Source organism: Myotis nattereri (genome assembly GCF_964212035.1).
Source record: "Myotis nattereri genome assembly, chromosome: 3".
In the NCBI taxonomy this organism is placed as follows: Eukaryota; Metazoa; Chordata; class Mammalia; order Chiroptera; family Vespertilionidae; genus Myotis; species Myotis nattereri.
In genome coordinates, this window is record NC_138077.1 from 54,844,467 (window position 1) to 54,861,919 (window position 17,453).

Genomic DNA, 17,453 nt, shown 5'->3' on the forward strand with positions numbered 1-17,453 from the left:
AGAGAGAAACATCGATCAGCTGCCTCCTGCACATCTCCTACTGGGGATGTGCCCGCAACCCAGGTACATGCCCTTGACCGGAATCGAACCTGGGACCTTTCAGTCCGCAGGCCGACGCTCTATCCACTGAGCCAAACCGGTTTCGGCAGTTTTTCCAGTAATAATACTTATTATTATTTATAGCTGTAGAACATTGCATCATCATAATTTGAGAAGTCACTTCCTTGTTATATTTTGTATCTAAAAATGTTTTTGTAAGTATACTTGCATATTTTACCTTTTAAAAATTTATTTGTTGAAATAAATTCCTATAAGTGAGAATATTAGGTTAAAGGAATAAAGCTAGAACAATGACAACTATAATGGGAAGAAGACCCTTTCAGGCTATTTTAATGATTTATCAACACTACCACCACCACAAAGGGTTTATGCAGATTTGAAATACCAGCCATAAAGACTGAATGTAGCTTGGCTTCCCTGTACCTAATATTGTCAATTAATTTTGCTAATTTAATACTAACACCATTTATGTGGGAAAGTGTGTATGATTTCCAAGTATTTTACATATGGATTGACTTGTTGTTTTCCTTATTTTGACAAAAGTTGTAAGAATGGTACAAAAAAAAATTTTTTTAAACATATTTTATTGATTTTTCACAGAGAGGAAGAGAGAGGGATAGAGAGTTAGAAACATCGATGAGACAGAAACATCGATCTGTGCCTGAAACCAAGGTACAGTACATGCCCTTAGCCGGAATCGAACCTGGGACCTTTCAGTCCGCAGGCCAATGCTCTATCCACTGAGCCAAACCGGTTAGGGCACAAAAATATTTTTAAGTATAAATTGCTGACATATTGCCCATTCAGTCCCAAATATTTTAATGTGTACTTCTTGTGAACAAGGATATCTTCTACATAACTACAATACTACCAAAAAATCCAGAAATTAATATTGATACATCTAATTCTTCAACCCCATTCAAGTTTTGTCAATTGGCCCAACAATGTCCTTGTAGCAGTAGGATCTGTACTAATCTCACATGTTTCATAGGTGTCATGTCTCTATTCTTCAATCTGGAAGAATTCCTCATCTTTTCTTGATTTTCATAACCTTGCATTTTTAAAGATTACAAGCCAGTTCTAGACAAGATGTCTGGTGTTTCATTAAATTTAGGTAATGGGTTTGGGGCTGCAATATAACAGAAGTGATGCTCATGTTCTACTGACAAGTTATTCTTTTTCTGTTTTAATTAATTACCTTTGTAATTAATAAGTACTGGGGGAATGTACTATGTCAATAACTTATTTCTTATCAGATTCTCATTTTATTTATGTATTTATATTCGTTTTGACTCATGGATTCCATTTAATATTGAGTATTACCATTACTATCTTAATTTATTTTGATATTCAAGTTGCTCCAGCTTTGGCCAGAGGGAGCCCCTTTAACTTGGTCCCTATGTTCTTTAGCCTGTCCCATCTTTCTTTTAATATTTCCTGGCTTTCTGGCCCAAGATATTCTGGAGCCATATTTACTTTTTTTGCCCCCACCTAGAATCAACCATTTCTCTAAGGGGCTCCAGTTTCTTCAGTAGAGTATGGTATTTAGAAATGAAGATCTAGTTGCTAGGTGAACTGTTCATTGCTATTGAAATATAGCTGCTCTGCAGGCCCTCTTGGTAAACAGAGCTGGGAAATATGTGTTATCTAATTTTTATATATACTGCTTATACATGTGTAAATATATAACCATGAGTTTGCATCAGTATCTTTGATTCCAGTCTAACACCAAAGGGTTCATTTTGGTTTTCTCCCTTTCTATATTTTATATTTGTAACTCCTTTCTCTGACAGTGAGAAATATGGCTTTCATTATCCTCAATATGTTGTCCTATTTCATCTGTCCACGCCTCTTTCACCTTCTCCCACCCCACTATGTGATTGCCCTCCTCACCCATTCGGACTCTGACACAACCCACCAGGTCACAATGTCTCTCCCTCACTGACCCAAATCCTATGCACATCTTTAGGATAAAAAAATGATACCCCTCCCTTCTCTCCTCCATCAAAGCTGGTAGAGGGCAGGCACTGTGTTGTGAAGTTCTTTGGTATCCTTTTCAGTACTAAACATGAAAATCAATTTCACTTAAAAGATGACTACATTACACTATACCTATGGTGGTACTTATTAGATGTGGCTCATTGAATTACAGGTTATGTTGTTTGTTTTCTCAAAAGCGTTTTATAACTTAAATTTCCAAATGAGTATTTACACTTAATTGATGATAGTTATTTTAAAAACGACTACTCCATTGTTGAAATACATTTTTTGAACTCCTTTTTTGAAATTGCCTTTAGTTTAATAGCCATTTAAGAAAATCAATTTTAGTACTTTGCATAACACCTATGTTAGCCTAGTGTTAACCAGTTTAGTCAACTACCTTTACCAGACTCAGTTCTGAGCAGCTTTTGGGTTTTTCCAAAAATTTCATCTACCTGTAGAGTAAAAATTAGCTACTAACAAACATTTTCAGAAACATGCATTTACTTTGAAAATAGTTCTAGGAAAGAAGTTTTAGAAATATTTAAAGTGAAGTAGCATAATTGAAATTAACTTGAAGTCTTTTTAGAAAACAACTTTGAAGAAGAAATAATCATTTGAAATTTTTATATCCCAAATTATATTTTATAGCCAGTATTTTTATTAAATTCTAACCTTTTCCTGCAGATGAAGGAAGCCAGTATACTTATGGATCTGATTTTTTTCCTCTCTGTTGGAAGGTTTCTTGTTCTCCACAAGGTCTAAAGGTTTGGGTCCAGAATACTTCATATTTGTGTAGTCGAGCCGGGCAGGTCCTCTTCGTTAGTATTCATATGAACGGCTGGATTCACGATGGAAACCTGCTCTGCCCATCATGTTGGGACTTCTGTGAACTCTGTCCTCCAGAAACAGATCCTCCAGCTGCTAACCTGACCCGAGCTCTACCCCTGGGTGAGTATCTCTATGGTTGGAGTAAAGACAGAGACTTTTCTTATCAGAATTTGAAAATTCCCTTCAAGGAAGCTCTAAAACAGGTTGAGCATCTTCTCTTCTAATTTCAGTTTTACTGGAAAATCTCCTTCCCACCACTAAATTTTCGTTTTCCTGGCAGGAGCAATATCTATCAATAGAGTTATTTCAAAAGTGACTCCATTATTTTGTTTTGTTTTAATATGTTTTTATGGATTTTAGGGAGAGAGGAAGGAAGAGGGAGAGAGAGATAGAAACATCAATGAGAGAGAAATATTGATAGGCTGCCTCTTGCATGCCCCCTACTGGGGATTGAGTCTGCAACCCAGGCATGTGCCCTGACTGGGAATCTAACTGGTCCATGGGACAACGTTCAGTACACAGAGCCACACCAGCCAGGCAATTCCATTGTTGAAATACATTTTTGGAACTCGTCTTTTTTAAATTGCCTTTAGAAATAGCTTAATAACCAACTCAGAAAACCAAATTTAGTAATTTGCCTCCCACCTATGTTAACCAGTTTAGTCAGCTACCTTTACCAAACTCAGTTACTGGCAATAGATTTCCCTCGCACTCACAGCACCTCAGTTTTGAGTGCACAGATTACATCCCAGTCAGCCACTGACCTGGTTTCAGCACAGGGGCCTGTCCCCCCAGCACTTCATATTCAGAGAGCACTGCAGCCTCCCAGATCTAGCTTAATGGTCTTCAGCATACGTTGCCCTAAATTCTTTGTTGAGGACCTATACTCCTGCACAAGGACACAGGAGCTACCCTAACACGTATTAAGTGCCGCTGCCACGTTAGTGAGAGCTTTCTGTGGTAGTGTGGATCCAGCCTGTCCCTGTATTTTGGAAATGTTTTCAGGTTGTAATGATGTAAAACCGATAATTTTTAGTTCTTCTGTCAGTTCAGTGCCAGAGAGAACCCTTTGTGCCAGACAAGGTCAATGGAATCAAAAACAATTTCCAGAGTCAAAATATTGAGTCCTCAGTTTACACTCTCTATATGTTGAACCACTCTTTTTTTTTTTTTTTTTTATGAATACTACAGAATTCCTTAAATCAGACTACTGTTCCAACATTCACTAGCCAAAACCACATTGCCATGACAATCCCCTATGTTCCTTTATCTCAGCATCTTGATTCCTTACTCCTACTGGTTGTCAGGCCACCTTTCACTCCTTCCTGACATCACTATTATGATTTAACCCTAACCCAGCTAGTTTCTTTGCAATGTTTCCAGTCAGTCCAGCCCACATCACTGTTCATGGAGCAGCACTGACAGCTTTGATGTACTACATGTGACCCTGGATGGCGATCTCAGGGCTGCTAAGTTAACTCTTTTCTGCACAGTACTCCAGTGAGTCATCTGAGTTTTCTGCAGTTATAATAGTAACTAGAGGCCTGGTGCACAAAAATTTGTTCACTCAGGGTGGGGGAGGGGGGTCCCTCAGCCCGGCCTTTGTCCGCTCGCAGTCTGGGACTCCTTGGGGGATGTCCACCTGCTGGCTTAGGCCCGCTCCCCCGGGGGGGGATCGGGCCTAAGCTGGCAGTCAGACATCCCTCTGGCAGCCCGGGAGCCCTCGGGGGATGTCCACTTGCCAGCGGGGAGCAGGCCTAAGCTGCAGTCGGACATCCTTAGCGCTGCTGAGGAGGTGGGAGAGGCTCCCGCCTCCACCGCTGTACTGGCAGCCATCAGCCTGGCTTGTGGCTGAGCAGAGCTCCCCCTGTGGGAGCACACTGACCACCTGGGGGCAGCTCCTGCATTGAGCATCTGCCCCCTGGTGGTCAGTGTGTGTCATAGTGACCAGTCATTCCCAGTCGTTCTGCTGGTTGGGGTCAATTTGTATATTACCCTTTTATTATATAGGAGGATACAATGAGTTGTTTGAAATGATATAAGATCTTTGGTCCCTTTGATGTGGTATGTAGTATATGTAGTGTTAAATACTCTTTTACTTTCATGTAAGTTAGTAGGATAACTTACTTTTATTGTTATTATTAAATTACGTTGGCTGCTAGTTCATAAAGAGAGAGTTACTCCAGCTGGTTCAGGGGTAAAGATCTTAGGAGTATAGTAAAAGAATGTATAGGAATGTGGAGAAAGCCAGGCCAGGGCAAAGGGCTATGAAATGATTAGTTCCTGTCCTTGGAGCATGACAATGACAAATGGATCTGTGGAAAGGAGGTGGGGAGTAGAGATTGCAAACCACCCAACCCCTCCACGTCCACCAACCTGCACCTTAGACTCTACTTCTACTTTTCCTGGTTCCCTCTTTATCAGTTACCCTTCTGAAATTGTGGTGCTATAATGTGATTTCTTTTTCCCTGTTAACCAGTTCTATGAGGAAGCATACTCAAAAAAGCATTGTAATCTATAAGTCATTACACAATTTTGAAAACTGTATAAAATATTATAAGAATATATGTCTTTAGGCACTGCTTTTAAAACATTGTAAGTATCACTGTTGAAATTCTAAAATATCCTGATTTCTCATGTTTGTTAATGTGTGAATAGAGCACACACTAGGCCCTTAGTGAACTCTGTACCAGGGACTATGGCAGACTTTACATATGCTATTTCTTTTAGATAAATAGTTTATTTCTTTTAAAAATATAGTCTTTATGACCCACCAAACTTATAAAAATAAGATTTGATGCTTTAAATGTACTTATATGAGAAATACTAAAAATTAGAATTAACCTATGATGAAGCTTATTAGACAAATAATCATCCTAATATGTCTTATGAATTAAAATAATTTCGGGTTTTTTTTTAGTATGCCTTTAAAACATTAACTGCTAATATTCTAGAGGAAGTGTAAAAATATATTCCTCTCCCCAAATTCTTCTGATTTTTTTTTTTATTGTTGATCTCAGCTTCACATAGCTTTTTCTTGTATTTGTAATTTCTTTTGGAATGTAAAACTCTTCTTTTTTTCTGATTGTTACTTCTAAATGCTAGAGTGTAATTAGGTAGTTGTTCCATACTGCCTAAGATAGTGAATATAAAATATTTATTTCTAAATTCTTTCTGGTCTCTTCAGATTGTAGGTGTTATTTTTGTTTCCATTTATTGAATGCTAACTGAGTGCTTTATGTCTATATCCTTGCATTTAATCATCACAAAACCTACTGAGGTAGGAATAATCATTTTACACATGAGAAAACTACGGTGTAAGAGGTTAAGTGTAATGTGTCTACTGCCACGACTAATAAATAATGAGGTTCAGGTCAAAACCCAAATCTGATCATCTCTAACTCATTTTGAAATACCCTCTTTGAATATTTTCTTTTTAAAGATTACTGCCACATAAAGTTCAGTATTTTTTTAAAATACGTTTTTCTTGATTTTAGAGAGGAAGGGGAGAGAGAGAGAAACATTGATGAGAGAAAAATATTGATCAGCTGCCTCTCACATGCCCCCTACTGGAGATAAAGCCTGCAACCAGGGCATGTGCCCTGACCAGGAATCGAACTGGTGCCCTCTCGGTTCATGGGTCAGTGCTCAACCACTGAGTCACACTGGCTCTGCTAAAGTTCAGTATTTTTGAAGGACAACAAATGTTCCAGAGCTGTCATTAATGTTTTAATAGTTTGTTAAATTTTAGTGTCAGTAGAAAAGGAAACAGGCCACCTATCATTTAGGGAGTTCTCCATTTCCTTGGGCCAAATTGAGAATCATGAGATAAAGAGATATGCCTGTGTTATTAGACTCCAGGACTCCAGGTTCCATTCCTTATTCCAGCCAAGACCATCTCCCTCATGCTCTAGGCCAGAACTTAGCCAGTAGACTGGGGTGACGGAAATGTTCTGTAATCTTCATTGCCCAACAGAGTAGTCATTAGCCACATGCGACTATTGAATGTGTGAAACATGACTGGATTGATTAAGGAACTAAATAAATATTTTATTTCATTTGCGTTCATTTAAATTTAAGTAGCACATAGAGCTGGTGGCTGCCATATTGAACAGTGCAGCGCTAGATCAGAGTCTCTCAAACTTCTGCATGCATCAGAACCATGTTAAAACACAGGTTGCTAAGCCTCAACCCCAGAATTTCTGATTCAGAAGATCTAGGTCAGAGGCTGAGAATTTGCATTTTTAACAAGTTTGCAGATGATGCTGATAAGAAGGACTGTTCTTGGCAAAGTGGGATTTTTGTAAGATTTAACAATTACCAGCTGATTCCATTGGGAAGAATAGGAGTTTCCTCCTGTTTTACCTGCATTACATGCAGTGAAATAATTTTTTAAAATATTTATACCACACTATATATGGTGCTCAGAAGAACAGGCTGCAGTGCCGTGACGTTATGATTCTGTTCATTCTAGAGCTGAAGACTAGCCCTATTTTCCACTTTTAAGCAGTCAGACTTGAAGCATGATTGGTTCTTTATTGGTCAGAATACAGGGTGTCTGTCCCAAAAATATACATAATTTAATCACTGAAAACTCAATTTTGAAAAAAATTTATTTTAATAAACATTGACTTTATAATTATTCAAAGTGTGTGTATATATTTTGGGGGGACAGCATATATTAGAAAGGACAATTTATCTCAAGATAAAGCCTGGTCAAGTTGGCCTGGTCTCTTGGCTGCTGTAAAAATGTTTACCAACCCTGGCCAGGTAGCTCAGTTGGTTAAGAATGGTGTCCTGTTACACTAAGGTTGCAGGTTCAATCTCTGGTCAGGGCACATATAAGAAACAACCATGAATAATGCATAAATAAGTGGAACAACAAATCTCTCTCTCTCTCTCTCTCTCTCTCTCTCTCTCTCTCTCTCTCTCTCTCTCTCTCTTCTCTCTCCCCCCTTTCTCTCCCTCCCTCTCCCCCCCTTACACACACACACACACACACACACACTCACACACACTCACTCACACTTTCTAAAAACCAGTCAACAAAATTAAAAAGTTTTCCTTTCTGAAAATTATTTTGGGAAATAGTTTTAGCCATGAGAACAGCTCGTGCCTAAATTAAAATGGACTTCTAGTGCCCAAAGCCCATAGATTTTTCTTCTGTTTCCAGATGAAGGCTGGATGTGGATAGATAGGTAGTTGTTTAGAGATTGGGGACCATATACCCTGGCTTGCCTGGGACAGTCCATATGCCCTTTGTCCTGGTATAATTGTTAATAGTGTCCCTTGTGTTTAAAAAAAAAATCAAAGAGAACATTTATTTGATCTAAGCAAATTTTATTTCACAATTCATGAAACAAGCAGTCTCCACTCTCAAGAGTCCAGAGAACTGCAAAATAAGGAAAAGGGATACAAGCAGGAAACAAGGAAGAAACACTCGGCTTAAGTTGATTGGCCAGAGTTGCATATCTGACCTTATTTTGAAAGATCAAGGAACAAGGAAATAAGTATAGAGCCCAGAGTTGGCTTGTTGGTTGGCATTTGGCTGACTAGATATACTCTCTTTCTGGTCAAGCACATGGAAGTTATTTAAGTTTCAGTTTGCTGACATGGCACCATCTTGAGATTAGCAATTTATTTCAAAACTTGTCTTAAAATGTCCTTATTTGGGATGATAAATTATATCAAATTACCATAAAAAAGGGGACAAGAAAGAAAGGGAGTTCTACTTCCCATATGAGAATAGCCAAGATATTAATCTACTTTCCTGTGTAACATATTTATGCTGGGATACTAGCCAAAGATACTTCTTCCTCTTCTTGGGTGCCGTTTTTTAACCATGATATGGTAGGTACACCTTCTTTTCTTCCTGCATAAATATTTTGTTCTTTTTCAAAAAATGCAAAAAAAAATTGACCTTACATATCTAGGTTTTAGGGAGTCATTCTTTACTATATATATATTGATTGACTTCAGAGAGGAAGGGAGAGGGAGAGAGAGACAGAAACATCAATGATGAGAAAGAATCATTGATCAGCTGCCTCCCGCACACCCCCTACTGGGAACCGAGCCCACAACCCGGGCATGTGCCCTGACCGGATATTGAACCGTGACCTCTTGGTTCATAGGTCAGTGCTCAAGCACTGAGCCACACCGGCAGGGCAGGAAGTCATTCTTGATTCTGCTCTCCAAGGTGGTCCTTGTTCACCTTTAATAATCACCTATATTCATCTGTCAGTATTTAGTTGATATAATATATGATATAATATATTCCAATAATGTCTATAGAAAGTCAATTTTTGTTTTCAATCCTAGATCTCTGTTCCCGTTCCTCTAGCCTTGTGGTCACCCTCTGGCTTCTGCTAGGCAATCTGTTTCCTCTGCTGGCTGGATTTCTTCTGTGTGTATGGCACTAGGAATGGAAATGTGAATTCTCAAGGCATTCTTTTGTGTCATGTTCCTCTGAACAAAGCACAAAATCTGAGTGAGTATCAGCCTGTGCAGATGGCAGAAGTGGCATTCCTGACTTTGGCTTGAAAGTGTTGACCACAGTCAGACCTTGAAGCAGAGCTTCACAGCAACCCAACAGCCTCGGCTTGGAGAAGGGGAAGGAATTCCAAGTCATCAAGACTCTATTTTTCAGGATGCATAACCGTCCTCAAGTTTTCCTTTGAAAATGGGATATTGGTGAAATTTTCAGATTACATACCTCAGCATTCTCATTAACCTAAAATGATGGGGAAGTTCATCAATACTGCAATAATAAAGAACTGCTAATTACTGCAGATTATAAGTTGTGGATCCTGTACCCACAAGTATAAATTATCCTTTGACTTACAGAAAATAATTGAGTTGAGGTTTGTACATCATTGTTACACCTATTTTGAATTTAATGAGTGTACATGGTACAATTAAATCATTGTTCTTGTTGTTCTAAAAAGTCTTTTATAAAATTATGTTTTGCTAAATGTTATGATTTAACCATGCTTGCCTTTTCAAACTAGCTGTGTGATAGTTTACTATGGAATCATGGTGTGTTGGTAGCCCTCTTCCAGCTGCATCTGTTACTCCCAGATCTCCGTAGCTCAGTGTCCTGTTATATCCTCCATTCATTTAATAATGACCTGAAAAACGATAGAAGCAGAGAGAGAAAAGTAATGTGCTCTGTAAAAACATTGAAGACAAGCAAACAGAAGAAAATATAAATGTATGTGTTTCAGATAATAGATATGACAACTATAATCCAACCGAAAAATAGAACTATTCCTTTTTTAACAATGAAGATAAAAAGAAATTCTGGGATAGACAGGTATGCAATTGTCTTCACGTGGGCTTACGAATTGTTTCAGAAGAACTTCTGAAAATTATTTTATATAGAAGAAGAAAATATAAGTCAAAGCAAGATAATCTGAATTGTTTACTAATAGCAAAGTGTAGGGTTGGTGTACGGCCCAGCCAATAGGGTCCACTTTACTGCACAACATATGGCTCAATCCTCAGAAGTTATAAGATAGCCTTTACTTTGAAAGGAGGTGATATCCTTTACCTCCTGCTTTTGGCACTTCTGTTACCACGTAGATTCCGGTCCACAGAAGCAAGTCCACTCTGGAGCTTATCAACCCCACTTACTAATTAAATTCTTTAATAAGTGATTCCCAATTTTTCTCTCTAAAGCTAACAAAGTCCTGTGACATTATAAACACAGCCCTTGGACAAGCATTCATTCATTCATACATTCATACATACATAACATTCAATCATTGGTTAGCCCTTTAATTCAGCATATAACTATTGAGCACTCCGTGTAAGAAATTGTGCTAAATGAGCAAGCAGCATAATTACTAAGGAGTAATTCCAGCTGATTAGTTGGACCTGGGCCAAACAGCAACCCCAGCAAAGGAAAGTTGCCTTTTTTAATGCATAAATTTTAAGTATGTATTTAAATGTGCAGTTTTGAATTGAAGGTATTTGTCATTGTGAAAGCTGGGTCTCTAGCATATCCACCTTCAGCTAAAGAGAAGCTAATAGTAAAGGTGTCAGGTCAGTGCCCTGTTTTCTGCCTGTGTCATGTATATCTTAAATTGTGCAACATCCGAGAAAAGTATAGAGTATATTTTTAAAGACAACTATAAAAATCTAAACTTACATTCTGATTGTGATTATGGATCATCCTGCAAAGTTGTATAAAGAATTTCACCAAAAATACTATGGACTAAGAATATATTTGAGATTTACCATGATAGGTTTGATTATATTTTGACTGTTGTGCAGTGATGCCATTTAGATAGTATTGTTTCCGAGCATGGTGCTTTTTATACTTGACAGATATTTTTGCTTTATTTTTATTGATATAATTATATTTGCACTAATGACTTTCTGGAGAAAATATTATAGATGACATTTTTTTCTACATATATTTATTAAGATTGGAATCTGGTAGCCCAGTGTTTTCCCTGCACAAATGTGAAACTTGATAAAGTATTATGTCAACAAATCTTGAGTTTCTGAGGGTAACTAAATGTGCTGTTGTCTTCCTTCCTCTTCGAGACTTGAAAGTGGTTGCTTATCACTGATTCTGCATAGTTTACTCAGTGAAGACTTAGAAGGCCATTGAGCCTGCAAAAAATTTTAAGAGGCACATTTTAGTCACTCAGATTATGACAATATTCTAAAAAACGAAGACTTTTAAAATCTGAGCTTTCAATGCAGAATTAGTGGGCTAGACTTCAGCCTTGAACTGAAGAATTTGAAATGGCGTAAGTGTCAATATTCTGTGGCAGGTTATACCCTTCATATTAGCAAAACCAGTTCCCTGAGAAAGGTGGAGCAGACTGCAGCCGTGGTGAAAGAGAGTGGGGTAGGGAAGGAGAGTGGGAAGAGCTGATTTGGGGGTGGCAGACAGGAGTCCTTTCTGACTTAGAAAGTGTCAAGTGCTTATAAACTCCGACTACCTCAGTTTCCGTTCAGACTTAGGTTCATTTTGATAGGATTAAGGTCCCAATTGTATCAAGTGAATTTGTTTCTCAGGTTTTCAAGAACAGAATTTACAGGAAGGAAGCAAAAGCCATGTCAGTAGATTTGAGCTGACAGCTTTAAAGAAACTGGCAAGCAGTTAGGAAGTCTTCATGTAAACCCCTCTAATAGTCTCCTGAAAAACATCCTTTTCCCTTACCGATTTCTTAAAGATACCTATTTTTGTTAAGATCAAATAGACATTCTAAAAATATTATAAATTGTGCTTAAAGTTAGTTTCAGCCTAATATGTTGGCTTAGAGTTTATGATTATGTGAAGATGAAACACGAATTAATGAAGTTTAAATAACTTTAGGAAGAAGTGTAAATAAGTATATCAGAGTATTCTTTAAAATTTAATATCAGTATTCTCTTCAGTGTTAGAAGACTCACTGTAAAATGACTAGGTGCTTTCTCAGGATCTTGCCAGCGCTGATAGTCCATGACGAATACTGATCCAGAATTGCTAGTTTCCTGCTGGGTCTGAGCCGCCTCAGAGCATGCCAGCTTCCACGTCATGTTCGCCACAGTGTCTTGTGCTTGAAGCCTTCGCACAGTCCATGGCCTTGGACACTGAATGGACAGAGAAGAGCCTGTCCCTGAGGGCGTTTGCGCAGTCCTGGCAGGAGGAGGTGGGCTCAGTCGCAGCCCCTCAGGCCCATGTATCATGGACTCCAGTCATCGTGCTGCATCCTCGCAGCCCGGGAGGACTAACGTCGGTAAAGACTGTGCTACTCATTCTGAAGAAAGACCTTACCTGAGGGGTGACTTTGTGGGGTTTTTTTTATACATTTAGGCAGAGTTGGGGAAGGAGTGGTGAATTTTTTTCTGTTATGTTTATATTTTAAATAAGTAAAATAGAAGATTTAAAAACTAATCTTTATTTATGGTATTGAACTTTAAGTGTAATGTATTCCTTAAAAAAACAACTTTAATAAAAATGGAAACTAAACTGCATCTTGTCTTTAACACTGCCAGGTGGTTGTTTCGTTTTGTTTTTAAATCCTCAGCTGAGGAGTGAAGATATTTTTTCCATTGATTTTTAGAGAGAGTAGAAAGGAGGGAGGAGGGAGGAGGGAGAGAGAAACATCAATGTGAGAGAGACACATTGACTGGTTGCCTCACACACACGCCCTGAGTCGGGGAGGGGTTCAAACCTGCAACCCAGGTACGTGCCCCTGACCAGAAATCAAACCTGCGACCCTCTGGTCCAGGGCTGACTCTCTAACCACTGGGAACACCAGCCAAGCCAACACTCAGTTTTTAAAAACCTGGATGGGGAACATAAACACAGCCAGTACTCTGCATGGAGAAGATGAGGTGTTTATTATGAAGCATAATTCAGTTTTTATTTTAACTGGAGTAAAATTGTCCTACTTAAAGAATGAGGACACCCTAACCGGTTTGGCTCAGTGGATAGAGCATCCGCCTGCAGACTGAATGGTCCCAGGTTCGATTCCGGTCAAGGGCATGTACCTTGGATGCGGGCACATCCCCAGTAGGGGGTGCGCAGGAGGCAGCTGATCGATGTTTCTAACTCTCTATCCCTCTCCCTTCCTCTCTGTAAAAAAATCAATAAAATATATTTTTTAAAAAAAAGAATGAGGACAGATGTTATGAAAAGCTATAGGGAATAGCCCTCCTCACATAGTTAAACAGAAAAGAGAACAGACAATCTAGGGCATCTACCACTGGCTGGACATGTTCCCATCCCTTCTGCTCTGTGCTGTGGGCCAGGAGCTGCGTGGCCACCCTTGTGCATTCAAGTGCCACACTGTGGTGGTGGCAAGTTACTTGTGTCTAGTCTCAGAGTGTGGTTCTTCCTCATGACCTGAAAGTAGTTTGAGAGCATGTCCCTGGGACATGCCTTCTCCATGTGCACGGAGCCATTCTGCCCTGTGGCATGGAGCCAAGCACTTTGTGAAAATGAGTGAACGTAGCCTGTGTGACCGGATTGCTGAGCTGAAATCTTTGGGGGAAATTTTAATATTTGCCAGTGTACTTGTTATATGCCCAGATTTCAAGACCCCCCACAAAACCACCAGGGAGCACCGAGTCCGATGCAAAAGCATAGTCTTTTATTCAAGCTAGCTTGGTCTCTCTGCCTCCATTACTGGGTGCAAGAGAGCCCAGAGTCCCAAGAGAACAAAGAATTTATAGGGCTTGGGGTTGGGGGGTGGAGGCACTTGGTCGATTCCAGTTGGTTGAGTGAGGGCCAGGGGCTAGTTTTCCTTGCTTTCCCATTGGCTGAGATAAGGGCAGGCTGAGTAACTGATACATTCTGTGGCTTTCCTGGGAGAGGAGTTAGAGACACAGCTATCAGTTCCGTTCTGTTCTTTTACTATCAGTTCCGTTGTGTCCTCTCGTTAGGGACACAGCTATCAGTTCCATTCTGTCCTTTCATACTGAAGGTAAATCTCATATATTATTACCTGTTTACACTACCTTTTGGTATGTTCAGAGAGTATAGCTTATTTAGTAGACGTTATTTCCAGTACATTAACTAGTCTTTTGTCCACAACTTCAGATTTGCTGAAATGGAGGGGTTTATTTAAATCAATTTTGTTAGTGTTCAACCAGATACTCATTCTTTTTTTAAAAATATATTTTATTGATTTTTTACAGAGAGGAAGGGAGAGGGATAGAGAGTTAGAAACATCAATGAGAGAGAAATATCGATCAGCTGCCTCCTGCACACTCCCCACTGGGTATGTGCTACAACCAAGGTACATGCCCTTGACCGGAATTGAACCTGGGACCCTTGCGTCCACAGGCTGATGCTCTATCCACAGAGCCAAACAGATTGGGGCCAAATATTCATTCTTTATTGTTTTAAAGTAAATTGGACATATTTGGAGATAGTTGTCCAACTATCAAGTATATGTGATCTGATGTTCTAGTGCAGGAGTGGGGAACTTTTTTTCTGCCAAGGGCCATTTGGATAGTTACAGCATAATTCTCGGCCATACAAAATTAGCAACTTAAACATTAGCCTGCTATAATTAACTCACCCTTAATGCCTCGGCTGGGCCAGACCAAATGATTTCGCAGGCCTTATATACAGCCCGCAGGCCAGATGTTCCCCACCCCTGCTCTAGTGGATGACCAATGCCATTTCCAGTTTATATGTATAGAAGTGTTTTTTGCTACCTATAGACATACTCAATGCCACTTTAACTCTCAATACCACTAACACTCCTTTTTAATTTTTTTTAGTTTCAACAGAAACAGTGACTCCAACTTTCTGTCACCTCATTTTAAAATATTCAGATCTCAAAAGTAGGTTTACAGTTGTTCATATGGAAAAAGACATGCAGGTTAGGATTATTACAAAAGCTGTATGAACTCAAAAGAATGTCACATTGCAACTGTAAACCTATGTTTGTCCACCCCTGTGTGAATACTTGGCTTCCTCCCGACATGAGTGGGTCTCCTAATGACATGTCAAGAGGGTTGCAATCCCCATTCCTCCCCACCCTGCTTTGCCCCCCTCCATCCACCCCTTACCCCTCCCCAACTTTCCCTCTGTCCATTACCACACTGTTGTCTGTTTCTATGCGTTATGCATATGTGTTCTTTGATGAATCCCTTCATCTTCTTTCACCTAGTCCCTCCCTCTCCACACCCCTCTGATAGCTGTCAGTCTGTTCCATGTATCCATGCCTCTGTTTCTGTTTTGTTCATTAGATTCCACATATGAGTGAGATCACATGGTATTTGTCTTCCTCTGACTGGCCTATTTCACTTAGCATAATACTCTCTAGGTCCACCTATTATGCTGCAAAAGGTAAGAGTTCCCTTTTATGGCTGTATAGTGTTCCACTGTGTAAGTGTACCACAGCTTTGTTATCCACTCATCTACGGATGAGACATTTGGCCTGCTTCCAAATCTTGACTATTGTAAATAACACTGCAATAATGATAGGGATGCATATATTCTTTTGAATTAGTGTTTTGGGTTTCTTTAGCTAAATACCCAGAAGTGGGATTACTGGGTCGTTCGGTAGTTCTATTTTTAATTTTTGAGGAACCTGCATATAGTTTTCCATAGTGGCTGCACCAGTCTGCATTCCCACCAACAGTGAATGAGGGTTCCCTTTTCTCCACATCCTTGTCAACACTTCTTATTTGTTGATTTATTGATGGTAGCCATTCTAACAGGTGTAAAGTGATATCTCACTGTAGTTTTAATTTGCATTTTCTGATGATTATTGATGGTGAGCATCTTTTTATATGACTACTGGCCATCTGTATGTCCTCTTTAAGAAGCATCTATTCAGGTCCTCTGCCCATTTTTTAATAGGATTATTTGTCTTTTTGGTGTTAAGTGGTATGAGTTCTTTATAAATTTTGGATATTATCTCCTTATCAGATGTATCATTGGTGAATAACTTCTTCCATTCAATAAGTTGTCTTTTAATTTTGTTGATGGTTTCCTTTGCTGGGCAAAACCTTTTTAGTTTGATATAGTCCCATTTGTTTAATTTTTCTTTTGTTACCCTTGCCCAAGGAAACATATCCAAAAATAATACTACTAAGAGCAGTGTCATAGAGTTTACTACCTATTTTTTCTTTTAGGAGTTTTATGGTTTTGGGAGTTATATTGAAGTCTTTAATCCATTCCCACCAGGAAACATAGCTAACTCTAAATCATCTTACATTTGAACTGTTATCCAATTTGTCAGTACTATCCATGCCATCTCCAATACCATCTTTCTGATCCTCAAGCTCACTTCCTTACAATCACTTCTGCCCTAGCTGCTTTTGCTCAGTGGATAGTGTGTCAGCCAATGCACTGATGGGTTCTGGGTTCAATTCTGGACAAGGTCACGTACCTCTGTTCATTGGGGCACATATGGGAGGCAACCAATCAATGTGTTTCTCTGTGTCTCTCCTCCTCCCACTTTCTCTAAAAATCAATGGAAAAATATCCTTGTATGAGGATTAACAACAACAACAACAACAACAAATCACTTACATTTCTCCCTCTGCCTTATGCAGGCATAATGTGTACATTATAACTGTCCTGAGATAAAGCTTTCAACTCTTTTTTAAAAATTAAATCTTTATTGTTCAGATTATTACAGTTGTTCCTCTTCCCCCCCCCAGCTCTCCTCCACCCAGTTCCCAACCCACCCTCTGCCCGTACTGCCCCCCCCCACTGTCCTCATCCATAGGTGTATGATTTTTGTCCAGTCTCTTCCCGCACCCCCACACCCCTTTCCCCCCCGAGAATAGTCAGTCACTCCCTTTCTATGCCCCTGAATCTATTATATTCACCAGTTTATTCTGTTCATCTGATTATTTTTTCACTTGATTTTTTTATTCACTTGTTGATAGATGTGTATTTGTTGTTCATAATTTCTATCTTTACCTTTTTCTTCTTCTTCCTCTCCTTAAAGGATACCTTTCAGCATTTCATATAATACTGGTTTGGTGGTGATGAACTCCTTTAGCTTTTTCTTATCTGTGAAGCTCTTTATCTGACCTTCAATTCTGAATGATAGCTTTGCTGGGTAAAGTAATCTTGGTTGTAGGTTCTTGCTGTTCATCACTTTGAATATTTC

At 39.2% G+C, this 17,453-nt stretch overlaps 1 protein-coding gene across 1 annotated transcript in view; it reads left to right on the top strand.

Moving 5' to 3' along the window:
* Window positions 1–10,154, top strand: part of LMLN (leishmanolysin like peptidase) — a gene marked incomplete at its 5' end in the record, with an annotated part of 67,897 nt that extends 57,743 nt beyond the window's left edge. The window contains 2 exons of the mRNA XM_081085387.1: window positions 2,781–2,991; window positions 9,190–10,154. Coding sequence (XP_080941513.1) covers window positions 2,781–2,991; window positions 9,190–9,290 — 312 coding nt within the window. The 3' untranslated portion in view covers window positions 9,291–10,154. The remainder of the gene's footprint in view (window positions 1–2,780; window positions 2,992–9,189) is intronic.
* Window positions 10,155–17,453: the final 7,299 nt, after the last annotated feature.